The sequence below is a fragment of the Elgaria multicarinata genome, chromosome 7 (assembly GCF_023053635.1).
Source record: "Elgaria multicarinata webbii isolate HBS135686 ecotype San Diego chromosome 7, rElgMul1.1.pri, whole genome shotgun sequence".
NCBI lineage: Eukaryota > Metazoa > Chordata > Lepidosauria > Squamata > Anguidae > Elgaria > Elgaria multicarinata.
The window spans coordinates 37,315,582-37,343,376 of NC_086177.1; the positions used below are offsets into that span (position 1 = coordinate 37,315,582).

The 27,795-nt window shown below is 38.4% G+C and overlaps 1 protein-coding gene across 6 annotated transcripts in view; it reads right to left on the bottom strand.

The window, feature by feature from the left end:
• Window positions 1-6,250: 6,250 nt before the first annotated feature.
• Window positions 6,251-27,795, bottom strand: part of KIF13A (kinesin family member 13A) — an 85,822-nt gene continuing 64,277 nt past the window's right edge. For 2 of the 6 annotated variants that reach the window (XM_063130423.1, XM_063130422.1), the window contains 12 exons: window positions 26,643-26,698; window positions 25,473-25,597; window positions 24,190-24,366; window positions 21,193-21,285; window positions 20,851-21,003; window positions 20,380-20,457; window positions 19,761-19,805; window positions 19,003-19,114; window positions 17,510-17,658; window positions 17,029-17,133; window positions 11,002-12,067; window positions 6,251-8,081 (listed from right to left, as the gene is read on the bottom strand). In XM_063130423.1, coding sequence (XP_062986493.1) covers window positions 7,798-8,081; window positions 11,002-12,067; window positions 17,029-17,133; window positions 17,510-17,658; window positions 19,003-19,114; window positions 19,761-19,805; window positions 20,380-20,457; window positions 20,851-21,003; window positions 21,193-21,285; window positions 24,190-24,366; window positions 25,473-25,597; window positions 26,643-26,698 — 2,443 coding nt within the window. In that variant the 3' untranslated portion in view covers window positions 6,251-7,797. The remainder of the gene's footprint in view (window positions 8,082-11,001; window positions 12,068-17,028; window positions 17,134-17,509; window positions 17,659-19,002; window positions 19,115-19,760; window positions 19,806-20,379; window positions 20,458-20,850; window positions 21,004-21,192; window positions 21,286-24,189; window positions 24,367-25,472; window positions 25,598-26,642; window positions 26,699-27,795) is intronic. The other 4 variants (XM_063130427.1, XM_063130424.1, XM_063130426.1 and 1 more) reach the window with 3 other exon arrangements.

The following is a 27,795-nucleotide window of genomic DNA, read 5'->3' on the forward strand; positions in this document are numbered from 1 at the left end:
GGCTCGACCCGCAGCGGCCTCAGAGGTTACTGTGGTACCCGAGGGAGCGGGAAGGCCCAGCCCAGGAGGGCCCCCGAACCAAGCGCCGGCCCAGCCCACCTCCTGCTGACTGACTGTCAGTCAGCAGATCGAAAAGTCGCCACGGGGTGGCTGGCTGGCGTATTCATGCTCATTAATATTTATTTGTTGTTGTTAAGATGTATATCCCGACTTGCCTGCTGAAAATCCCTCAAGGCAGCATACGGGAAGGTCGCCCTCTTTCTCCCGCCGCCCTACCCCGCTCCTTATCTCCAGCTCCCGGACCTTTATGACAAAGGCCATTCCCGCATCACAGTTTCTATGGATTATAGAGGGGTGGGCGAAGAATGATGTCAAAACTCCGCTCCCAGTCACTTTAAAAATAAATATGTCATATATTTCTAAAAATATGGCGGAATCAGGCCATGCTGTTTATTTGGGATCGCTTAGACATGACTGTTATTTTATTCATATATTTATTTTGTTTAAAACATGCAGCCCAAACACATTTGCTCAGAAATAAGATCCACTAGCTTCAATAAGCTTACTCCCAAATTCGTTTAGGAAGGCTGCAATCCTATGTACAATTACTTGAGAGAAATTAAGGGCACAATCCTATGCACGTTTAGACAGAAAAAAAGTTCTACAACTTCCAGCATTCCCCAGCCAGCTGGGAGTTGTAGAACTTTTTTCTGTCTTAAGTATGCATAAGATTGTGCCCTAACTCACACTTTCTGCTTGAGCATAGCACTCAACCCAGTGTACAGTTTTAAAGGAATGAAACAATACAGCAGACTAAAGCTAACCAACAAATGTCTTAGAAGATCTGTCAAAAATCAACATGTACTTATTTCAGTCTCTAGCACCATTCAAGCAATATCCACATTTAAAACATTTAAGATTATTGGGAAATGCTATTGTGAATTTTTTTGCTTGACAACAAAATTACATGAAATTGACAGCTATGTGGAAGATAGGTCCAGAGGGTGGGCGAGTCACTCTCCCCACTGAATAAAAGAAACAGAGTAAGACCTTCATTCAAGTGTGGCCGAGACAGGGCACTTTCACTCGTTTATTAATTTGGTGGACTGTTTATGAGCACTATTCAAATACTCGCTTACCCCTAACAACAAGAAAAATCTACCGTTAATTAGGAGGCTTAAATTGTTTCCCAGATCCTTATGTGTGATAGTACGTAATACCCTATTTGATACAAAAGTATAGATCCAGTCTGAATAACTAACTGGCATTTGAATTTTTACCGTGTGTGTGTGTGTGTGATAAGTAGAGCCACCCCTAAGCAAAGCTGAAAAAAATCATAGTAACAATACCTTTCTGTTGTTAATTCCTCAGCAAATAGCTAAGTGTCACTTCTGAAAACAAGTTTGTTTCGACAAGCAGGCAGAAGTGCTGTTAGAAACATTGTCCTGGAAGGACCTTATGTGGGAGGTAGTATATATAGATGGGGGTACAAGATAACTGGGCAAAAGAAAGGAAAAACTTCACATGGAGTGGCTTAACATTTTATTATCAAGAGATCAGAAAAGTATATGCAAAAGTTTGGAGGGTTCGTACTTCCATCACTCAACTTGAAAAGTAATACTTACATCCCTAATATATCAGTAAGTTTTGGAATCCTTATTTGGGAAATACCTTTCTTAGGCCAACTGAAGGTCACAAAATAGTGTGTACATTTTCAAGTTCTCCAGAACTCTTCCATCAAGCAAGATGGTAAACAAAGCAAAAAAAAAAAAATGAGGGTGGAGAAGGGGCTGGGTTTAAGCCATGAATTTTGCATTTAGTCTTAAAATGGGACATGAGAGGAGTCTGAAGACATTCAAATTAGGTCTATCAGCTGCTGAGATACTTTCAGGTTGCATCTAGGATTTCACCAAGGGCTGCTGGGACTGAGAAACCAACATTGGTTGATCCCACATTTTTGAAAATCTAAAATGCAGCTGTTATTTGGAACCAGCTTCACTCAGAGATGAAACATTTGGGTTCTTTGGTACATAGAAATAAAAAATGACAAACTAGACAAATTTTATATAAAAGATTGAGACAATTTTTGATGTTGTACTACAGAGGTGTAGAACTTCAGGCTTGGAGGCCAAATCTGGCCCACCTGGAGTTCCCAGGTGACCATGTCCTTTATCCTGGCCCCACCCCTTTCCCCCAACCATGGATTATTTTGTGGGTTCCTAGCTTTTGTGGGTCCCTCCATCCCGTGCCTCTTCTAAGGCTTAGTTACTAGCAGTAATAGCTTGAGGCTAAAATATACTGGTATTTTGGCCCCATCTTCGTTTTCCTTTGGCCCCCTCCACCGCTGGAATGCAGCCCCAGGAGCTTCTCCAAAATGGAATCCAGCCATTGGGCTGGAAGATGTTTAACACCTCTTTTGTACTAGGTGTTATTTTTTAAGCCACATTGGTTTGGTTTACCTAGTATTTGGAGGGGCTGCACTCTCAGGCAAAAGGTCCGACTGCAGGTGGCATAAAATCCCCCTCTTCCTCCAGTGTAAGATCCCGCTGTTGAATGCATTTATTGATTTAACAATATTTACAGATTGCATATATTAAAAACATTTCTAAACAATGTTCAAAAACAAGTTCTCGTGCAGAGGACAATATTAACTTCCTGGGAATGCCTGTTGAAAAAGATACGTTTTTAGTAGGCACTGAAAACTCAGAATGGTTGGCACCTTCTTAATTTAAAGTGGTAGCAAGTTTCAGAGAGTGGGCACTATTCCGAGCCATGATGGAGCAGACTTTTGAAATCCTGGGTATTGCCAGGAGGGATGAATGCAGCAACCGAGGAAGCCAGGAGGGGATCAGGCAATCTCGTAACCTGGTTCTGCGTTGTTCAGGGCTTTGTAAACAAATACCAAAAACTTAAAACCTGGCCTGGCAGCTTATAGGCAGGCAATGCAGTTCCCAAAGAATAGATGTAATGTATTGCTGATAAGCCATTTGTTACCACTATGGCTGAGGCATTCTGTGCCAACTGCAGCTTCCACAAGCTTAAGGGCAGCTCCCACATAAAGCACATTGCAGTAATCCAGCTTTGAGGTTACCAATGCATGGGCTAGTGGTCAAACCATCCTGTCCAGGAATGTCCATAACTGTCTTACCCACCAGAGCTGGTAAAAGGCACTTCAATCCACTGGACACTTGTACCTCCAAGTGATGCTGCCAGATCAATGAGTTACCACCAAACTTTACACTTGCTCCTTCAGGGGAGTGTATCTCCCTACAGAGCTGGTGACTGGCCTGGTTCGTGGGCATCAGAGTCACTCACCCACACAGCCTGCATCTTGCCAGGATTCAGACTCACTTTATTGGCCCTCATCCAGCCCACCACTGTATCCAAGCTCTGGTCCAAAGTTGCAGAGCCTCCCCTGGTTCACATTTTACATAGAAATAGAGCTGGGTGTCATCAGTATACTGATGGCACCTCACTCTAAATCCTGATGGCTAGTCCCAACAGCTTCATATCAATGTTAAATAGCATTTGGGACAAAATAGTGCACTGTGGCACCCCACAGCTTAAACGCAATGGGGACGATGAGCACTCCACCCCTCACGCTATGAGATTGACCCTGTAGCTAGAACAAAAACCATTGAAGAATGGTGCTTCCAATACCCATTTCTAGGAGGATACTGTGGTCAATGGTATCAAAAGCTGCTGAAAGATTGTTGTAAACCGCCCAGAGAGCTTCGGCGGTATATAAATGTAATAAAATAAAATAAATAAATAAATAAAGATCCATATTAAGAACAACAGGCTAGCAGTTTGGCTGGTGGGTTCTTACTCTTATGGTTTTATCCTTCTGGATTCTATTATTTGGTTTCTTTTCCAGATGATGTTTTAGTGTACCGTGCTTGTATTTTTATTGCATTTTTAATCTGTATTTTTTGTTTATTTGCTATTTTGAATGTTTTGAAAGACAGGCTATAAATTTTTGAAAGAAATATATAAGTATTGGACACTAAATGTGAACACTTCTAGTATAATTAAAATGAAAGTCTAGAATCCGAAACAAGTCAGTATTGGTATTAGATAAGCACAGCTAAAGAAACAAACTGATAGTTTCAAGGGCATAGTAGAATAGTGTTCTGCTTCCACTGTTTTATACCTGCAAACTGACAACTTTCACATGAAAATCAAAATAAAAGAGAATAAATGGAAGTTCACAGAGACTGGAATATTTAAATTAGAATTAATGGATATTGTTCTTGAGTTAAGTCTTTATGTTAACAATGTTCATTCTTGCTAACTTCTGTCGTCTTGCTAAATACCTTAACACTTTTACTTACGGCAATCCACATAAATGGATTTCAGAAAGCATACATGTGAACATGTGTTTGAATAGATTACTTGCACAGCTTGCTAAAAAATGACCCAGTGAGTTGTAGCTGGAAGAAAAACCAGTCTAATTACAGAGCTCTCTTGGAACAAATATTATGAGTGACCCATTCCTCTTTTAATGTATTATTTTGAATACACTTGATCAGAGTTCAGAATATAAAATCAATTCCAAAACATACATTACCTATTCCAACAAAACTTGTTCATGTGTATGCATTAATGGGAAACATTAAAAAGCTGGTATATGAATGGATATTAGAACTGACACACTAATTAAAAACTGTATTCTAGAACCAAGATATAAAACCAATACGAGACACAGCCTTTCTTCATGGCATATTTATCCCCTTTGCAAATACCAGTCTTCATAATACAGCAGACTATGGACGGGCTCTAGATCTGCCTATCAGCAAATGGAATAGTAATTTTTCACTAATTGCTCCTTTCTCCCATATCTATTCCCACATTGTTCAGGATGGTCCCCTGACCCTCTGGAGCAGCATTTTAGGGGTACAGGGGTAGGGGGAAGAATTAGCCAAAATCACCCTGCCCCCTTTCCTCTAGTGCCAGGGGAACTTTGCTGACAGCAACTTTGAATCCAGCCCAGTACTCTTTGTGGGCTTTCCTTCTCTCCCCTCCCTCATGTATGAATCACTTCACTGTAGTGTAGTAATTTCACACCATTTTATCTGAGGCTTTTAAGAAATTCCAACTCTGGGTCCCATAAATAGAAAAGTGTACATAAAATATATGTAATCATCAAGACTTCAGGAAATATCAGTGTTAGAAATATAATTTTAGGCAAACGACTGTTCCCTTATTCTTTCATTTCATAATTCTTAGATTATTTAGGGCACAATCCTATACATGTTTAGACAGGGGAAAAAACCCTACAACTCCCAGCATCTGCCAGCCATGTTGGCTAGGGGATGTGGAGTTGTTTACTTCAGCATTGAAGTACTTCATCACAGTAGGTGGAGACTGACTGGGTTCAGATGACGCGATAGTCAGTGGTGGGTTAAATAGTCTATGCTTGGTTATTGTGTTGTCTGATGGGACTTTTTCACACCACAGTTGGTTATTGGGCTGAAATAACCAACGCTGTGCAGAGTTGATTATTTGAATAACCACTGGTTATCTGTTGGGCTGTCAGGCACCGTTGACTATTTTGTTGCACAGTTCGTAATTTTCGGCAACTACAGAGTCCCCTAGCAAGAGTGACCAAAGTGGTAACTACTGCTCTAGCCTAGCTGGAAGAACTCACAATGGCTGTTGGGACACTAGCAGGAGGTCAGGGGGTGGAAGAGAAGTCGGGGGATGTGTCAATCAAACACACTGTTGACAACTCTCACGCTGGCCTTAATCCACACCACAGTTGATTATAAACATGTCATGTGAGAAGTACCCCCTCAATAATCAACCGTGGAGTTATCTTTTAATGCACCATTGACTACTGTGTTGCCCAAACTCAACCTCTGTGTGGTCTGCACAATCAAAACAAACCTGGTGACTTATTTAATTTCGGTGCATGATGGATACATGTGTCGCACAATTTCCATAATCACTACCCAGGTACAGCTTTTTGTGTTATCGGAACCTGGTTGGCATGGCTTGTTGGAAGGGGAAACAACCATCCACTAACCCATAGGCCCTTGTAGGATTATTGGAGCACTGTTTCCCTCTCCAACAATCTTTCCCAGGTTTGGACAACACAACAAACCGCTTCCGGGCAGTAATTATGGAAATCACATCCCACGCATGCTGTGATTTAATAACCCGCCATGGTTTACTTTGGCGGGTGCAAATCAGCCTACTGAATGAACATGAGTAGTGTTCATTACACATTACGTTGACAGTGCAGCCATGATAAAATATAAGTATAACTAAAGGTATTTTGCTGGAACAATTTATAACCAATTTATAAATGGAAAGTCCCGAAATAGAAAGTACAGTATGTATGTGGAAGTACATAATGTATGTGGAAGAAAAACTGATTTGCGGGTTGTTTTTATGAGATCAAGTGATGAACACACCTCTTTATTACTGTATCCTCTTTTCAATATGTGTATTAAGAGGTAAACGCAGCATATGCCCAGCTATGAATTAGTAAATATCTAAGCATTAATAAAGTTACAGAATATGAAGTTGAATAGGCACAAACATTTATAAAATCTGAAGTAAACCATTTGTATTCTAACACGCAAATAATCTGTACCAATTAAATACAGTATAGCAGAAATAGAATATAAATTACACTTCTTTACAGTAATTGCAAAATACTAAGAGTTAGCTTACTATACATATAAGTCAATGAACAGCAGCAGCTTGTCTGTAAGGTCCCATTACCTCAGTTACGTTCTAAAAAATAAAGAATACAGCAGACTATTCATATCTTTCCTTTTTTCCATTTGCTACTTTACAAATATCCAACACAGTATCTATACACAGAATAGCTCCCCAAGAACTCAAAAGTATAATAAAAATCACAATTAAAAAATAACTTTACAATTTAAATCACTTCAGAACATTTCATCTGAGCTTGGTCAAAGCTAGCAATAAACAGTGCATTGTTTGTAGTTGTTACCCACTACTACTGCTATGTTTCTTGTCCCTGTTTTGAAAGAAAGCCATTTGTTGAAAATTGTGTTTTACTTGTCCTCTGTAATAATACTGCTTTTGCATCAAGATTGCCTGGTTTGCCTGTGTTGGCACATGAAAAATGCCAAACATACTAGCTTTAGGCATTATTAATATTTTCAATAAACGTCAAGTTGGCACAGTGGTAGGCCCATAAGAAAAGAAAAAGAAAGAAAGTATTTTCAGTGTGCTTCTTAAACACAGGATATAAGGCAGTGTGGCGCTTGGTATTAACCTCTAGAAGTATGGCACCAAATGATCAGTTAAAATAAACATATACAATAAAACCCAAGATATAAACAGCAAGTGTATCAGTCTAATATAAGTTCTTTGGTAATTAACAGCATATTGTAGGTTTTCCCTCAGTACATATTTACATCCCATTGCCTTTCCACACAATAAAATATTTTGTTTAAAGTATGATCTAACTTGTTGAGTAACAAATCATCAAGTACCTCACAGTTTTATATACAAACAGTGCAATCGTAGACATACCTACTCAGAAGTAAATCCCACTGAGTTCAATGGGTCTTACTCTCAGGCGAGTATAGGATTGCAACCTAACTGTCATTTAGTGTGCAGCCATATTTGCCTTTAGGTAGGCAAATGATACACAGTCAATATATATATATTATTTATTTAAAAAAGAACCAGAGAATTATGTCCATGACTCAAAACATTCAGTAACAGATTAAAACTATAGTTACTTTGAACAAAGTGTTTCCACACAGTGATGTGTGCAGCGAGTGCAAAAACAAGAATAAAACGGCAGCTTCAGTTAATCCAAGATTTCCTGATCTCCTGTTTTCTGGAAAAAGCAGAAGCTGCTGCGTCTCCTGATTGACGGAGGGCTCCTGCCCCTCCTTTGAAAGAGGGTGGCGGTAGAAGAACGGAACTCTTCCACTTCTCCGTGTTGGATGACACCTGAGATTGTGAAGTGCTACTGCATATCTTTGTTGGAGCTGCTGCTTTAGTGAGGCATTCAGGACGAACAAAAACCCCATGCCGCGGCTTGCAACGGAAGTATTCCCTGCCTTTTATAGTTCCATCATGCTTCCCTTAAAAACAAACACACAGAGTGAAATGACCACCTTGTTATACTTTGATTGAATACAATTCCAGTAAGAATTATCTTGAAGATGTAGGAGTTTGTAATGGGAAGAATGCATTTCTGGAAGTTTGAAAGAATACTGGCGGGGAAAACTAACCTGGTTAGATTGAGACCACAGATGAAGAAAGCTATTCAAGAATATTGTATGAAGAGCTGTTCTGGTGGATAGTGAATTTATTGCTGAAGGTAACATGCTCAGAATAAGGTAGCACAATTCCACGAGGTAAATGAAGTAGTTGCAATCTCTGGACAGAAATAAATGTGTCGTAGGATCTCATGTTTCTTTCCTCCAGTCCCTCTACATGAATTCTCCTTATCAGCCATGGTTAGTTACTCCAGACATTCACCACAGTTAAGGCATGAATTAATATTAATACCAGATTAACCATGGCTGATTCACAAAGTTCACTCTTAACCACAATTTGCTAACCAGATGATCAAGAGGGAACACTGGTAAGTGATAATCATGGCTAAAGATTGATGGTGATGTAAGCCTTACCCACAGTGAAAAAGCACTTGGCATTTACACATGAGCATGTGATCTGGTGGTCAACTCAAATATCTTATGCCACAACACAAATAACTTAACCACTGTTCCCATCTGCGAGATAAACTCCAGCATCTTGTGAGTATGACTAAACCAATTTTACTCATTAACACTTAAGGTGGATTGTGCTAGTGGCAAAATTGTTTAATGCTTGCAGCCTTCCCCAATGTGGTGCCCCTCCAGATATTTTTGACTTCAACTCCGATCAGCCCCAGCCAGCATGACCAATGGTCAGGAATGTGGGTGTTACAGTCCCAAACATCTGGAAGGCATCAGGCTGGGAAAGTCTGGCTTACAGGAAAAGAGGTTTCCATATTTCCACGAGCCAGTTCACACATAAAGGTGGAAAATTGTGGATTAATCTACAATTTCCCAGATTGCGTGCTGTGCACAAGCTGTTTCTGCTTTGCATAATAAACCTCTGATTCACCTGATCATAGGTTGTTGCATGACATGCGAATCCAAATACCATGTTGTTCATTAAACAATCCAAAGTTAACACACAGTTCTTATGTTAACTTTGGACTGTTTAACCCATAGACAATCCAAGTTTGCACATCATGCAACAACCTATAATCAAGTTGATCAGAATTTGATTATGTAAAGCAGAAATGGGTCATGTACACCACATAACCTGGCAAATCAGTCCATGACATCCGAATGGGCCCTTTAAGATGGCCATTTCTTTTCTGTAACGTCTGAAGGGGAAAAGTATCTGAAAAACATGCTCAGGATCCTCAGTCAATGATATGGCCTGAGTGCATTGAAATGCTACAAAATAAGATGTGGTTACATACTGTGGGGCCCATATTTTCTGCAATATGCAAAGTAGGCCTAAGTGATTTATCCTCACAAATTGGAAAGCCGCAATTCATATTCCACAACCTCCTACACCAATTGGTTGAACAACTGCTTTGCCACTGCCTTAATGGAGAAAGGCTTAAAACAACACATTTCTGGGGGGAAAAGTCACATTTATCTAGATACATTAATTGTGGAACATCGTAATAATGTAACATACGTTTGTTCTGAGCTTGTTTGCTTACTGTGATCCCCCTCAAAAGGATAATCTATATAGTATCCATATAACGTTCAAGGCATTTTGAATTGATTGCTTTTATCTTGGTATAGTTAACTAAAAGAATGTTTTTGATATCTGTGAACTATTTTATTTATTTGTTTATTTATTTATACATTTCTATACTAACAACTATCCTGTCTCTCTGGGTGGTTCACAACTAATTCAACAAATTCTATTCTAATTAAACATAACAGTGGAAAAAAAAGTTTGGGTCTCAGGTCTTAAAATCTTCAGCCGTCAATTTTGCTAATGAATATTCCCTGAATAACCTCTAAATATACAAATTTTCTGGAAATATTTTGTATTTAACATCAACATTTTGTCACACAATGATTTTTCTGGACAGTTGAACCTGCAATAGCATTTAATACATTTTGTACTAACTTCATTTATCTATCTATCAGGAATAATTTTCTTTAAGTGACACCCCCAAACAGTAAAACTTCAAATTCAAAGTCAAATTTCAACTCGAAAATTCAAATTATGAATTTTGAATTAAAAAAAGGCAAAGTCTTTGAAACCTCATAACATTTTGAGTTTTTCACAATTTCACTTCAATTATAACCTAGTAATAGGTTACTTTTTACAAAAGCAATCAACAAATTGTTTCTTAATGCTTAAACTATTTAAAGTAATCAATAAAACCCAGTATATGATCTGAAACCATATGATGCAGCAACTTTGTTGAAGCTAAGTAGGTTTGGGTTTAGTTGGCATCTGGATGAGAGACAACCTGGAAAGCTGTGATCCCTGGAGGGCCTAATGCAGTCCAATGTTAAATTAAAAATCAAAGCCAAAAAGGATCCCAATTGTACTGAAAATACACATTCATTAGAAGCTCACTATTTAGGGCTTATACTCTTCACTTTTAATTTCAACTCTCTTTTCCACCACTCCACACATTATCTCAGCTCCTGCTTCCATGGCAGAACTCTGCCCCAAAATGGTGCACTTGGTTGCTAGGTCCTAGAAGATGGGTTGCACCCCTTCCTTTGTCAAATAGTATTGAACATGACAGTAGTCTTTTCCCACTGATTATCCCTGGGGGAGCTCAGCTCCTCTGACCAGTCTTACAGAGGCTCAACTTCCTTATGGAAGAAAGGTAAGATATAAATAAAGGTCAACAAGTGTTACGAATTTCACATGGTAGAATTCTCCAATCCTGAAATAGAAGGAGATGAAAATATAACTAGACAATGTGCCTATAAAAGGATTGTAAATACAATGATGATATCTTACCCATCTGGAGATATAATTCAACGCCAACCCAGGTACCAGTTGAAAAATCCACAGGACCAACATATCTTACTACACCAGTCTTATTACTACCAATGTACACTTGTTCCCCCACTGTCACCCACTTCGGGTGCTCTTCAGAAGTAACATCTTCACAAACAGAGATATCGAAGTCATTTTTTCTAGTGAAGTCATCTGCTAGGAAAGGATCTGTATGTATCTGGCAACATGAAGACTCTTTTATTCCAACAGCCAATAAAGGGCTTTCAATACTGTTTGACAGCTGGTATCCCACTGGTGTGGATTCCAAATTACTCCCAGGACTGTCCTGGTTGTGAGGATTTTTTAAAAAACCTGACGCACTGTTCATTTCAGCCAATGAAAGCTTTTTTCTTCTACTAAAAGAGCCACTAGAATAAATCTGTGGACTTACTGAATAGTCAAGTTCCTTTCCATCGTCAACACCCATGAATTCTGTAAATGCGTGATCTTCAAAAACATTTGAAGTGTGTTCAACTGTTGCTTCTCGAGATGGGAATTCAATCCCATGTTGTTTGCTTTTATTAGCTGAGGAATCCAAAGCTGAACAATGTAATTTCGTAGCATCACTGTCAGTGCTTTCTGACACTGACATCTCTGTTGCTAAGGCACTGTTTCCTTTGACTGGTGACATGGATCTTTTATATTTAGCCAAGTCCCTTTCTGGTTCTGAAGCCTCATTGTTTGAAGATTTTACATCATGGATTAGATGGGCTACGGAATGGTCATTAGAGTCCAAATCCCTCGTCTGACTGGCTAATTGGTCTGTGCTATCACTACAAGGAACAAGCATATCAGACAAAGTAGCATTAGAGGCACTGTGGGAAAAGTAGCCACTAGTAATACTGCTCGTGGTGGGGCTACGAGATACTTCTTTCTCAAGTACACGTGAATTTACAAAATCTCCTTTAGAGGATATCCATTCTCTGTTTTCCAGGCTAGCGTTGTAAACACTGAAGTCAGCAAACTCTTCGGGCACATAAGGCTTCTTGCTAATGGCCTCCAATTCATCATCTTCCTCAGAGTCCTGCTAAAATTGTAAGATTTACAGTTACTACTGCTGCAGTTTAAGCAAGAGCACAAGTTATCAATGAAAAATAAATATATCTAATAACAAAATTATTAATATAATGTTCACTTAGCATGGTCTGAGGGCTCAGTGTAAGATACCAACAAAGACATTAGTAATCTTACCATTTCAAAACTGGACCAGTTCATCATATTACATAAAGATTGTGTTCATAACATTAATATTTAAGGATTTTTCTCATTCAAAATGACATGACTCTATTTTCTCTAGAGATGAAGGTACATTTTGAAACTAACAAGAAAGTTATTTTTGTGTCTTTTGCTGCATTTAAATGATGCAGCATACGGCAGCTTCCAAACATGTGCAATCAAGATGACACACACAATTTTTGCACAATGATGTATATGAGGTGTGAGCATTTGATTTCATGACACTGAACTAGACGGAGCACACTGTTGGCTATTCAGTAGGCTGAAGAACAATTATTTAAAGAAAATATTTATCAGCATATGTTTGTGGTCAGTTCCTGAAAAGAACAATAGTGTTTACCTACACTTAATGTTTTTTAATGACATCTACCTTGTATATTTTTATTTATTTATTATTTATTTATTACATTTATATACCGCCCCACAGCCGAAGCTCTCTGTTGTACTACTTTTATACAACATATTAGTCAAATAATGCCTTTTCTCGGGCAATGAGCAGTCTCATAGGACTTAGTTGCCCCATTCTTTGGATTCTGAACAGAGAATTCAGCTCCTAAATATTAAGCCAATTTAACAGGGCTTTGTCCTAATTCAGGTCTGCTGAGTGGCCTAACAAAAATATTACTTCACTGTCTAATCCAAGGGCACGTTAGGACCAATTTTCTGCCACATGTAACCATACCACATGCCAAACTGGTGAAGAAGTATACAAAATCACTATGGAAAAATCTGATGCAATTGTTCACTCCTATTCACAGTCTAGTCACTTATGATTTTATTTTATTTCCAACTTGTACACAATATTTAGACTCAAATTATAGTTCTGCAACTATTAAAAGATATTTATGGATTTTAAATCTTTGATCTATGAAAGGAATGTAGTGTAGGGGAATTATAGTCATGTAACTAGTCCTGGGCAATGGCTGGGTTCACACAACACACTAATCTTCACTCAGTATTTGAGTGTGGGTAGTTGTTGAACCATGGGTTGTTGTTGAATCATGGGTTATCATGTTGTCTGAACACAGTGTGTTTTTCACAGAGTAGCTTGTTAACCACCCTCAATGACCCAACAACCATGGTTTCCCAAGCTGTCTTGTTCGAGAAAAATAAGCCACACCACATGGTTAACAAGCTATCCTGTGGAAAATCTGACAGTATGCACGGGAAACTGACATATATAGAGTGTTCCTGGGTCTTTTAGTTTTCTAGGAACGCAGAACAGGTAACCATCCCCCATTAGCAGATGAAAACCTGACCTTTTAAATAACAATGGAATGCTTTTGCCCCTTTTGTATTGCCTCAGGTACCACATACAAGCATCAACTTATTATGTACGATTTCTACTCTGTTGGTATGCTAAAATTGCAACCTTAAAATTACTTAGAATATCCTTCTCAAATTACTCTCCCCATCACCCACTAGCTAACTGCAAAGTTTGTTCACTTAAAAATTGTAGCTTTCTTCACAAGTCAACTGGTTTGTAATGATAATACTAATAACCAATAAAAATATACTGTGGGTGTGGACCTTTGTGCTAATCAGAATTTTTGGAACAAAATTATTGGATTAGCAGACAGCTTACTATATTTTAAATATATATCAGTCAAAGATTTATGGTTTAAGCAAATTAATTTATTGCAAGGCTTCATCATCATTGTAAGTATATAAATGCTGACAATTATATAAATTGCACCCAAGCTAAAAATAAAGAAAAAAAGAAAAGCAAATTACACACAGGCACTCCATGGCTGTTATCCAAAAGCATAGTTGTGAAAATGAAAGATACTACCATCCACCCAAGGAGAGGCAGTACTCGATTTTTGGTGGTAGTACTACTGCAGCCTCCTGCACCACATGCCATACTATTCCGGAGGGTTCCCTAACCCTCAGGAGCAATTTTCTGGGGGCTTGAGGAAGGGGAAGATGAAAAGGTTCCATTCTGTGTATGGAACTCAGTTCTATATCTTAAGATATGTTTAATAGTTTGCCTTAATAAATATGAACATTTTATGATCCACAGAACTTTCCATTCAATTTTGTTCTCAATTTCCATTCAACTTTCATAAATTTTGCAGCTCAAACGTAACATATTTGTTTGTTGTTTTTAACTAAAAGGTAAAACTAAAAGTTAGCTAAATCGTATCAGAATGGGCCAGACTAATCAACAATGGCTCAACGAACTTCTTCCTGCTAGCAGTATAACTATCACAGCAAAGTACATCATGACAAATGTCAGACTTTGACAAACAGCCCCGACCTGAAGGAATACTTATGATTTTGTTCTTCAAGATACAGTTTTACACATTAGACATGATTTGGAATTTCAATGTGAAAAAGTTCTTATGAAGAGCAAAACATGTTAAATCATGAAAACAGCTTCTGAGAACATGTGTTTTGATCAAAAATGTGGAAAACAAACAGAAGAGTTAATTTTTTCCTTATCTATACTAGAGGGTTCATCTTTGGTAAGTTTTTTTTTTTGGGCGGGGGCTTGGGCTAAATATTGATTCTTTAAATTATTGGGGTTGATTTTACATGTTCTGTTCACAATGAGATAACCAATTGTTTCTGTATTTGATTCTTCTTTGCTCCCCAAATAATTTTTCTAATACTGTATCATCATCCATTTACAAAGCTTGGAATAATTCATGAACAGCAGTAGAATAAGGACAGGATAAATCCTACCTCTACTCTAATACAAGCTGTTGTAGTATGAGGTGGGGTTTCAACTAAAGATCTTTGAAATTTATTCTGTGAAATCTACCTGGTCTGTCTCTGTTGGTCTCCAAATCTTAGTTCTCTATGCCAACTAGAAGACTTTTAGCTTTGCAACAAAACAGCTTCTGATGCCCCTGAGGCTTTAAGCTTGGTAGAAGTTAAAAGACAGGTCCAATTATTTTTCTGAGACAGTGACTGGCTTTAGACAACATGATAACTCACACTCAAGAGTTGAATATGGACTGAGCGTAGGTTGTTGTTGAAGCGTGGATTATTGTTGAAACATGCATTAATTATAGTGGTGTCTAAACCCAGTTGTGGTAACAAACCATGATTTGTTATAACAGCAAGGTTCAGACAACATGATAACCCATGGTTCAATGGCAATCCACACTCAACTTATACTCAACCCTTGAGTGTGTGTTATTCTGTTGTCTGAACCTAGTCAAAGGCTCCTCAGATTTTGCTACAGACTGACTTCCAAGTAGCTATTTATGGAAAAGAGTATTCTTTTCAAATATGACAATATTCGCTTCATTATACTCGTCATCTAGCCATTCATGTGACATATCAATCTAAAGTTATACAATAACCATTTTAACTCTACTTGGGCAGATGAAAGTAAACCATATAGTCTGTATATAACAATAGATTCAGTTTCTGGGAGAGTGTCAATACTGAAAAGTATGCTGGTCAGAACTTCAATATACTGTTACCAGTTAAAACTGATTTCTATGAATTTACAGTGATCTGTAAAATGTGGCTCACCATTCATCAGACTTTTAAAACTAGTCCAACATGATCTAATAATTTCAGAATCTTCTTGCTTATCCTCCACTAGCTCAGCTATCAACAGTCAGCACACTGTACTCAGTCAATTTCCTGGAACAAAGGGAAAAAACTCCTTGCAACCCTTTTCTACTCTGAAGGACCCTTTCAGACAAAACATAAAAGCCAGGGGAAAGTTAGATTTTGGGTAGGATGAGATGGACAAGACAGTAAAGACCTGTAATCTACATGTTTTCTGTACCTTGAAAAATTAGTTTTTTAATCACTTTTAATCTAATGGTGTAGATTGAAACTTGACGCTACTCAGGTACATTTCTCATGGTTTATTGAAATTATGAGACTGTATGTGGCAGGCAACATTTGGCCCTCCAGATGTTTGGGTCTACAACTCTCATCCTCCCTTGCCAGCATAGGCAGTGTTGAGGGATCATGGGAGTTGTAGGCCAAAACATCTGGATGGTCAAACGTTGCCTACCCCTAGCCTATGGAATAAGAAATATTTTTTTCCTAATGATCTTCATAATTAACTGCTCCATTATTTTATGGCATTCAGTTAAAACATTCACAGTTTGACTACTGCTAATTGTGCAACACTGGGTTGGATCCAGAACTACATGTCTGTAATGGGACTGGCAGAAGTACATTTCCCTGCCCGCTTCTTCCCATGGCAGGCTCTTGAAAATGCGACACAGAAGGCAGAGGGGCCCTGTTAAATGGAGTGGGATGAGGGCAAAGGTGATGCAGAGGCCTTTAGAGCTCCATAAGTGGAGCTCTAAATTGCAGAAGGTGCCTCCCCGCAATTTTGGGAGATTTCTCACATCCCCTCAGTGCTCCCAAGACCACAGCCTACCCCATTCCGCAGGGTCCCCCAACTCTCCATACAGCAATTTCAAGGGGCTGGGAGGTCTGCAGTGGGGAGGAGGGGGCAGGGAATGCAGATATACATTGGTAATTCTTACGGTTTTATTCCTGTGGGAAAGGTGAAAGAAATGTTGATGTTTACCAAAAAATCTGACTCAAGAGTCTACCACCTTTCCCTTGAAATGTTATAAATGAATGTTCAGTCAAATGAACAACCACAAATTATGCATTTTGTCACATGCACTGAAGCCAGCATGCAGTAAGGCATATTGTATACACACTTTCCCCCTTTGTATGCTCAAAAAGCATACGACTATGAGCCCAGGAATGAGTCCATAAACCACCACCAGACATTGTGACAGAAACGGATGCAACACTTACAATCTTCTCCTCATGCATGCTATTGTGTTCTACTGGCATGCTACTGGCATTATTTCCTGAGGGTACAACACAACCAGCATTATGTACCTGAGATGATGGCATGTTCTGCAAAGGTTAAGACACACAAAACATCATACAAAGAAGAGAGTGACATTAAACTCATGCATGTTAGTAAGGCAGGAGGCTACCTTATTAAAACAACTGAAGCAAAGAAATATGAAACATTTTCCAAGTGTGGTGCTATAGTTTAATGGAAATTGACAACTTAGGACAGATATTTACACACACACACACACACACAAATGTTTAAGCAAAAAGACACACTCCATGCAAGAGTGGTTACGAAAAAGAGACAAATCTGAAGTAGCACATCATTCCAATAAATATGGGGCATAATGTAGGATTCTAAATGCTCCATGTCACAAATGCAAACTGAAAGTTATTTGCAAGGTTAAGATAATTACTACTTCCAACTACCTACCTCTTTGCTTAGTAGAGGCCGAGTTTCAAGAGAGGTCTTTTTGTTCTCTTCTTTTACTGGCATTAAGGGTTTGAAAAACTTGGGTGGCTGTGGAGAAAATGCTTTAAATGGGCTGATAGTTGATGGCTGTGGATTCTCTGATACATAGCCTTGGAGAATAAAATAACACATACACAATAGATTAGCAATTCTAAAATTGATTGTCAAACTAAATGAGCAAGTACACAAAACATAAAGATAAAGCATCACAGGACATTAGTTCCTCATAATGTGTCATGCAGTTGGATAGTTTATGGTCATTTTGTCCTTACCCTTTATGATAAGATATTACCATTTGTACATAGAAATAGCAGTGGAGACTGGGATGCAACAGGGAATCTATATATTCTTAAAGGATCTAGTGCAGGTCCAGTGACCCACTGTTTTGCAATCTGCAATCTGTAAGTTACTGATCCAAACCATTACATGGGAACAAGCACCATCACAAACCAATGTTCATGGTCGTTTAAAAGACCAAATAGCTGTTTGATCAGTTAGCTCACAAACAAGAATTTCAAAGAAAAGGGAAGTTCCTATGCACTAAGCTTTATATAATCTGCACAGAGAACTTTTGTTATTAAGCGGATTAAAATAAATAATCAAAAATGAAATGAAATAAGATATAAAATAAGATATAAAACTATAAGGTTCTTCCTCACAGTAACTCCCGTTCAAAGGGCCAAACATTAGCTGTTGATATCTCAAAATTAACAGACATCATATTTTTGTAGAAGTACCCAGTGGTACAATTCTAATGCTATTTTTGTCTGTTTCTCTATAAGAAATATATTCAATAACAATTCTTCTTAATGAAAAAGCCTGGTCAAGATTGGTTGGTAGAGTGACCACATGAAAAGGAGGACTGGGCTTGTGTATCTTTAACAGTTGCATAGAAAAGGGAATTTCAGCAGGTGTCATTTGAATGCATGCAGCACCTGGTGAAATTCCCTCTTCATCACAACTGTTAAAACTACAGGAGCTGTACTAGAGTAACCAGATACAAAAGAGAGCAGGGCTCCTGCAGATTTAACGGTTGTGACGAAGAGGGAATTTCACCAAGTGCTGCATGCATACAAATGACACCAGCTGAAATCCCCTTTTCAATGTAACTGTTAAAGATATAGGAGCCCTGTCCTCCTTTTTCATGTGGTCGCCCTAGGTAATATACTTTTATGAAAATAGCTTCATGTCCAGATTAGTAAGGGAAACCCGGGAAGCCACTCTTCACAAATAGAGTACCTTAAGTTCTGGTCACAGAGTTAAAGAAATAACTATTGCTAGCACATAAAAACACTGTACAAGGTTGGACTGAGTGCTGTACACATGTGCAAATACACCAAAAGTTTAAAGGCAGTAAAACAAAGGAAAATGCCCTTTTTACAATTCATCCAATTTTCATTATTTTAATAACTGCATTTATTGACCTAACTAAATGAAACAAAATAAGATCTTACCACCAGCATCTTTATTTCTGCGAGGTGAATCCCTGGGTAAAGTACCATAACAAGACACATCTTGATAACTGGAAGAACCATCTAATACATCTAGATGACCTTCTGACCAAACCTAACATCCAGAAAAGAACAAGGGAAAAATTAAGTTGCAAACTAAATATTAATATTTTAAGAGTTCCATTTTTTTCAGAGTAGTCAGTTTTCTCCCACCCATATACATATTCTAATTATCAATGCTTTCCTGAATTACTGCTGTACAATTCTCTGCAAATTCACACTGAATTAAGTTCCATTATCTTCATTTGGGCTTGACTGTAGGAAGTGTTTATTAGGACTGCAGCCTTATTCAGTCAAAATCTATTACAAAAACATCCAGTAATCTCTACTATCTCATAGTGAAATCAGGAAAATCCTAGGAGATTTTGTAAAGGATTAAATCTACACTGTAACTATCCTGACAAATCATTATGCCATCCTCTCTGCCACCCAAGAGTAATAACTTAAAAGTCTACATATACCGTTATAAAAAAGAAACATTGGTGAGTTAAACAAAAATTACCCTGACTCTTTCCAGTCAGTAATGTTGTGCCAAATTCTAGACTGCTGATTCAACGAATTGCAATTATTTTCCTAATTGTTAATAATATAAGACTCAAAACAATAGTTAAGGCTTTCTTGTAGCAAAGATTAAGGAAGAGGCATTTCTATCCTAGTACATTTTCCAACACTTTTCAATTCACTTTTCTGAAAGTCCATACCTTATCTTCATCACAGCCAGAAAGATCTAATCGACTGGAGGAAACCTAAAACACAACAATGAATAGGTATGAGCCAATGAATGATAACATGCTAAGCAGATGTTTTGGCTCCACAGGAGAACCACAGCCTCTTCACCTACCACTAAGCATAATCTGCATTTGAAGGTTCAGAATACAAGAAACTGAAGCATGACAATGGAATTTTCAGGACTTATCCTACATTTCGGAAAGAAAAGTACACTTAAATTAACTCTGAAAAATTATATTCCACATTTTCATTATTTTATAAAATGTATATAATTTTATTATTTATTTCAGTGAACAGATATCCACTGGGCAGCTTATATTGCAAAAAGCAATTTGATCTATCGACTTTTCTTAGGGAGAAAAATCTCTTCCTAATGCTTTACAACTAATTATTTCATCCTCTTCATGCCTTAACTGTAGATTGATATTTATGGCAAACAGGAATGTACTGCTTGACTTGATCGTAACATCCTATTACATATTTGTAAATATGCCCCTTCCCCATTTTTCCAGTATCAGAGTTGATACAGCTTTGTCTGCAACCTTAACATTTTTAGTAATATGAGTTTGTAATCCTGAAAGAGCATCTTACATTGTGAACATTTGGTGTGCTAATACTCCTCTGTATGTGTCGCGTTTTAGTAGAAAGAGCTTCTTTGACTGTGACTGCCTGTGTTAAGACAGAAAGAGATAATTGGAATATACTGCCAGTGACAGATCTAGGCAATCCAATGCATATCTACTCAGAAGTAAGTCCCACTGAGCTCAATGGAATTTACTCCCAGGACTTCAACCTAAAACTCCAATTAAAAATGATATTAAAGGTACACTCATACATAGTACTCATTTGTACTTTTGCATAGTCAGGTTTTAGGCAATGTTATATAGTGTCTCTGAAGACAGATCAAGGATGGAACATTATATCAAAATCACACCCCGAAGCAAGTTCCTATCAATGGTGTCTTCCAGCCAACTAATATTAAAGGGAATGAAATAAGACATCCCTAATGGCCATAGTTTTAGAACTATACCAAAGCAGCCTTGAAACTCCCTTTGTACTTACCTGCCTTAATCGTTCAAGGCTCAAAATATTTTCCACCTGTAACACTCCACGTGTATACTTCTCTATATATGTTTCACCATCAGATGTACCCTCATTTTCATTCCTGGCTGCCATCAGAGCCAGTGTTTCCCGATCCTCAATTTCTTCTGTGGCCTAAAATGCAAACCATATATGTTTAAAAACGACATAACTGGACTGAAACACATTACTCAGTTTTTCCTGATACAGAACTCACTTCAAAATGTCTCAAGCAGTAGTCTGCAGAAGCAGTTTGCAGAGTTCTCCTCTACCCTGACTTTCCCATTTGTTTTAACTTCTTGATAGAAATAATGTAGAATTTACCTTTGGTATATTTGACACTATTTCATAGGTCACACCACAAGCATACCATATATTCTTCAGGGATATTCTTCGTTTGAGACTCTGGGTAAAACTCTAGAAAAAAAAAATCAAAACCATTTTTTAAATGCAGTATTACATGGTAAATAGTGTGACCAAATAAGTTCTAAACATGGTACAAAACCAGCTATTTTTGAAATACCCTTTTGTATTCAATTCTAAGAATGCAATTGATTTCAAAATCAATTCACAACGGCTGATTGTAGCCAGGAACTGGAAGATGCAAGGAGACTATTGTATTGAAGAATGGTATAAAGAAGTGTGGGACATTGCTATAAATGATAAATTGACATGTAATATTAAAATGAAAAGAGGTATAGTAAAAACGAATGATTTTAAGGGAATATGGAAAAAGTTCCTGGAGTTTGTATTTTCTAAAGGAAGTGGGAAACCACCAACAGAAGAAACTATGAGTTTTTGGAAACAGGAATGAGATCCCGAGGTGGGGGGAGCACTGTTATGTTTAGCATAAATATGTTTAATAGGCAAAATTTGAATATATGATATTAAGGTAATTTTATGTTTATGTAACAAGTGATTTTTTATTTGCTGTTTTGTTGTTATATATTGTTTAATAAAATTTTTTTAAAAAATCAATTCACAACTCAATTACATTTGCAATGGATCTCTCTTAAACAGAACTCATTTATCAACAGCCTCTTGTAAAGAATATTAAACAAGACAAGCAATTTCTCCCAGGTCCACTTCGTAGGAAAACTATGAATTTTCTTTTATGTGGGATCAGCACACATCTGTCCCTTTAACTGCATGTGAATCAGTAGCTCTATATTGTAGCACTACAAAACCTAAACAGGCATGAATCCAATAACTGCCTAGAGCCACTGCGAGTTGCATGTAAACTGTTTTGAACTTTTGAAGGAACAGGATTCAACTATAATAAATAAAAGAAAAATATACATGGGACGGGAAGTTGCAATTGGCCAATAAGATTTCATGTGCCATAACAGGCACATGTGGCTTTACCAAAAAAGGTAACACTTACACCTCTTTAACATAGCAGCAATCACTTGTTCTAAAATTACTGTATCTTATATTCAGTTAGAAGATTCAAGGAAAGAAACATATTAAAATGGCCCATGGAACTACAGGAGGGCGCTAAAGTGTAAGTAAACATTTGACTTGACATGTTTTTATAGTCAAATCTTATGCCCATAAACACGGTGGGAAGAAAGGGTCAAAGTTAACAGTTCAGATGAAATACTGACTAATATCTGACAGATCAAGAACAATTGTGCAGACTACAGATGAACATACAGGAGCATTAGAACATAGGAAGAGCCATGCTGGATGAGACCAAGGGTCCACCTAGTCCAGCACTCTGTTCACACAGTGGCCAACCAGCTGTTGATCAGGAACGCACAAGCAGGACACAAGTGCAACAGCACCCTCCCACCCATGTTCCCCAGCAAATGGTGTACATAGGCTTAGTGTCACTGCTACTGAAGGTAGGACAGAGCCATCAAGACTAGTAGTCATTGATAGCCTTCTCCTCCAGGAATTTACTTAACCCCCTTTTAAAGCCATCCAAATTGGTGCTCATCACTTACATCTTGTGGAAGCGAATTCCATAGTTTAACTATGCCATATTTTAACTAGGCACTATGTGAAGAAATACTTCCTTTTCTCTTCCTGAATCTCCCACCAATCAGCTTCATGGGATGACCTCGGACTCTAGTATTATGCGAGAGGGGGAAATGTCTGCCTATCAACATTCTCCACACTACACATAATTTTGTACACTTCTATCATGTCTCGCCCTAAGCCTCCTTTTTTCCAAGCTAAACCTTCCCTCATAGGGAAGATGCTCCAACACCTTGATCATTTTAGTTGCCCTTTTCTTCACTGCATCAACACTCAACCTAGCTTAGTTTATTAACTAGTGAACAGACCCAGCTTCCCATGGGTGGGAAGAGCCCTTATGTTGATACAATGAAGGCTGTAAGCAAACCTCTGCAACTGTCAGATTTGGTCTTCTCTGAATAAAGATATGCCCGCTGACATCACTTTTTTGTTGTTTATTCGTTCAGTCGCTTCCGACTCTTCGTGACTTCATGGACCAGCCCACGCCAGGGCTTTCTGTCGGCCGTTGCCACCCCTAGCTCCCCCTAGCTCCCCCAAGGTCAAGTCTGTCACCTCCAGAATATCATCCATCCATCTTGCCCTTGGTCGGCCCCTCTTCCTTTTGCCTTCCACTTTCCCTAGCATCAGCCTCTTCTCCAGGGTATCCTGTCTTCTCATTATGTGGCCAAAGTACTTCAGTGTTGCCTTTAATACCATTCCCTCAAGTGAGCAGTCTGGCTTTATTTCCTGGAGTATGGACTGGTTTGATCTTCTTGCAGTCCAAGGCATTCTAAGAATTTTCCTCCAACACCACAGTTCAAAAGCATCTATCTTCCTTCGCTCAGCCTTCCTTATGGTCCAGCTCTCGCAGCCATAGGTTACTACGGGGAATACCATTGCTTTAACTATGCACCACTAGGCATGATATAAACAATTTATCTGTCAATTCCCCTGAAAGGGAGGCTGACCTACAGAAAAAGGAAGGGGCCAGCCATATAACTCTGTCCCTTAGCCTTCAAACTATATTGACTGCAAAGCGATGTAATGGTTTGGAATTCTGCTCCTAGTAACTGCAGGCTTCAACCACACCAACACATTTAAATTAATTAATGCATTTTAAAAAGGAAATAACCCCAAGGTGCACACCCCTAGGGTCCTCTTAGCAGGCATGTCAAATTCAGGAGCCTAGGTTTCACAGCCTTGGCACTATAGTGCTAAAAAAACAAACACACATCCTCCTTTATTATTACAGATATTTTTCTTCAAAGCATTAAGATGATAAAATTGAAACAAAATACAGCAAAAGCAGGATGCATCAAGTTGAAAGCAGGTTTAAATTGCATGAAATGCATCCAGTACCTGTTTATTGTATATATTGGTGGCAATCCTTTTACGTAACACCAGTTCCATTGCAGCAGGATGGCTGAGCTGGACTGTAATCTTCACAATCAAGTAGATTCTCTCATTCTGAGGTGTTACCCTATTCAAGTGCACTGAATCATGCACAGATGAATCCCAGGAAGCAGTGGCTGAAACCTAAGGGCAGAATTTGGTAGAATATGAAAAAGGAAAGTTTTTGCTTAAATGTAGATCTGAAATGCAGAAACACCTAAACAATTAATACCCCACTAATGAAAGAAGGAAGATGCTAATCTGCAAATCTTAAAGCACATCATTTCCCCATGGGGATGGAATGTATAGTGAGCCCTCTAACAGTCCAGGAGAAGACTCTGAAACAGGCAGAAGTGCTCATATTTTCTTTCCCAAAAGCAACTCCACACCAACCCAAACAAAGCAGCTCCAGTTATTTAAACTTGGCAGCTGGAGACTGTTTTTTCAAAAGTAAAAAGCTAGCTACCTGCATGTAAAACCCATTAATCCCATTAATAAAGAATATTTTCTGATTTGGATACAATGAGTTGGACCCAGAATTAATTATGCGAAGATTAGAACCATTCAAATGACTAACTTTTCATGTCCTGCTTGTAGTTTTCCCAGAGACCTGTGGTTGCCCCTCTAACGATTAGCGGGAGAAGCTATTTAGTCTCTGTTCTTAAGTAAGGAAAGGTGAAATGAGTCATAGTACTTTTTATTAAAGAGACATCCAAGGAGCCCAACTGGATCAGACCAAAGGCGCATCTACTCTAGCATCCTGTTTCCCAACAATGGCCAACCACATGCCTCTGGGAAGCCCACAAGCAGGACATGAAAACAATAGCTTTCTTATGATGCCCCCACCCCCAGCAAAATGCTGGTGACTTGATTTTTAACGAAGTGTTAATGTTGTTACATCTGAGGCAGAAAAACCATAGGCAAGCAAGACAAAAGACAAAAGAAGAGCCAGAAGAATGAGAGCTGAGCAACTGGGAGGAAACCATTCGAGTCAGACTTCTTTTTTAACTCTTTACCCATGAAATGATTTTTTTTTAATTATTCTTAGGAACATAAGTCTCTCAATCATGCATAACTTAAACCTATTCAAAGACCACTGTGTTAGGAGGGCATACCAAAACATTTGAAAGAGCTGATGCAGCATTAAATGTATTAAATATGAATACAAATGAAATAAATCAATGAAAGACAAACAGTAAGAACACAGGAACCATAAATCTGCAGTCCAGGGTAGCTTGTTAGTAATTTACCTCATCCTTACTGTGTTTTATGATTGGCAGATAAAAGAATTGACTTCCATGCTCCTTTGGTAATATTGAATTAACTCCTGATGCATGTGGACCTATAAGCTGTTCATTGGCACTGAGGTCATCAGCTAACAAACAAAAAGTTACAAGACAGTAAGTTCTAGCCTTAAAGAATACTTTCTGCCATAGCATTTAGTAAAATAAATTTGAAACCTAATCTTAAACATATTACATAGACATCATAGACTTCTAAAACAATATTTTAGATGGAATGACAATACCTATTGCCTGCATCTTTTTTTAAAAAAACAACAACACTGGGGGGGGGGGGGGGACAGCCATTCTTTCTTTCTTTTATCCCAGCAGCTCTAGGGGCATTCCATAGGACTGCTGTGAAACCATCACAGCCCATGGAAGAACCTAATGTGAGTAGCTGCAACTGCCTCCCAGATTGCATCTTAAGACTAGCTAAATGGAGACACAGTGGCTTCAACATAGTTAAAACTTTCCCCCTCCCTCCCCTCACGTTTACTGAGGAAGCGTTCTAGATAGGGTGACCATATGGAAAGGAGGACAGGGCTCCTGTAGCATTAACAGTTGTACAGAAAAGGGAATTTCAGCAGGTGTCATTTGTATGCGTGCAGCACCTGGGGGAAATTCCTCTTTATCACAGCTGTTAAATATGCAGGAGCCCTGTCCTCCTTTCCACATGGTCACCCCAGTTCTAGGGGATTCAAAAGCTTGTACTTTAGTCTGTGTCCTTTGTGTTGGCTTAATAAAGGTATTGTCCTAATACGGATTTTGGAATTTTTATTTGGGCCAACACAGTTAATTTTGCTTTTTGTGAGACTTACCTTAATTTGTCACGTTTACATTTGTATGTATCAACTTAATATGATTTGTCACCCAAAATCCAATAACATGGAAATATTATTTTTTTCTAAAATAGCATTTTGGATGTTTTAATGAAGGTGTTTAAGAATGTGTCTTTTTACATTATGGAAGAACTATACTGCCCAAGACATGGGTTTCTCTCAACATATTCAATAAGCAACAACTGAATTTTCTAGAAGACACTTTAGATGCCCAACACAAATTTTCTATACTTCCCACACAGCACTAGAACTGCAATATGAATTCTTACTTCCACTGTCTTGGCAAGCTGCAACTTACCATTCAAATCAAGGAAAAGTACAGGAATGTGTGTTTCCATTCCAGAAGGTGGGATCCTAACAGTAAGGAAGCATCCCAATCAATATAATAAGCCATAGACATGCATAAATAATTTAATGGAAAACTCAAGCCATTTTTTTAAAAAAGAGGAATTCAAACTTGTATCAGTACTAGAGATTGACAAGAGGGCACCCACAATAAAATGTTGCAGTGCATCCTCAGCCACTCACAGGAATCTTTCTATTCCAGGGTTCAAGCAAAGGTTTGAGGAGGGGAGAACTTTTTTGCTTTCCCAACCTCCTGAAACTTTCTCCTCTTACGCTGTTTTACACTAAATGGGTTTGGGGCTAGTTGTGAGCCGTGAACTCAAGTACCTTATTGCTCTATAGTGGGGACAGGGAGGAGGGAGGGGAGGAGGAGGGAAGGTTTAGAAAACAAAAAACAACAACCCAGGCTATGGGTCTCTCTAAACAGAATTTTCACAAAAGCATAACAATTTCCTCTCCACTCCATTTTCTCTCTATTTCAACTCAGAAATTCAACGTTCTGTGATCCAACTGTCCTGAGCATTCTGTTGGTCCTGGAAATTACTGAGAATAGATAATTGTTGGGCCATTTAAGTTTTCAATAACATTTTGTTTTAATTTAACTAATATATGTTCGCATACCTGGGCTGTCCACATTATTTGCAGAAACTGCTACCATATTTTGGGATGGGGCACATTTTGCTTCCAAACTCGTAGGCGCAAGACCACATTTTGCTAACATAACTTTGAATATGCTTGGATAAGGATGAATGGATACACTTCCTTCCATGGGTTAACCACTGGCTTGTTTAGCCCCTAAACAACCCATCAATTTGGGTTCAGATGTCATGGTCAAGAACTTATGAAGGAGCCGATTCTGGGTCAAGGCGGAAGTGGTGCAGGTGTGGGAAGCAGTGCGCTCACTCTCTCCCACTCATAGATTAACTGATGGGTTGCCATTATATGTAAACCAGGTCATAAAGAGATATAAAATTCAACATGTTTAACATGCTCACACCAAGCACTGTAGTACAGCTTACATTTCCCTCAAATCTTTATCATCTAGTTAACTACATATAATACTCATCTGAAGGTATTTTGAAAGTAAGTTGTAATGCTTTCTCTCC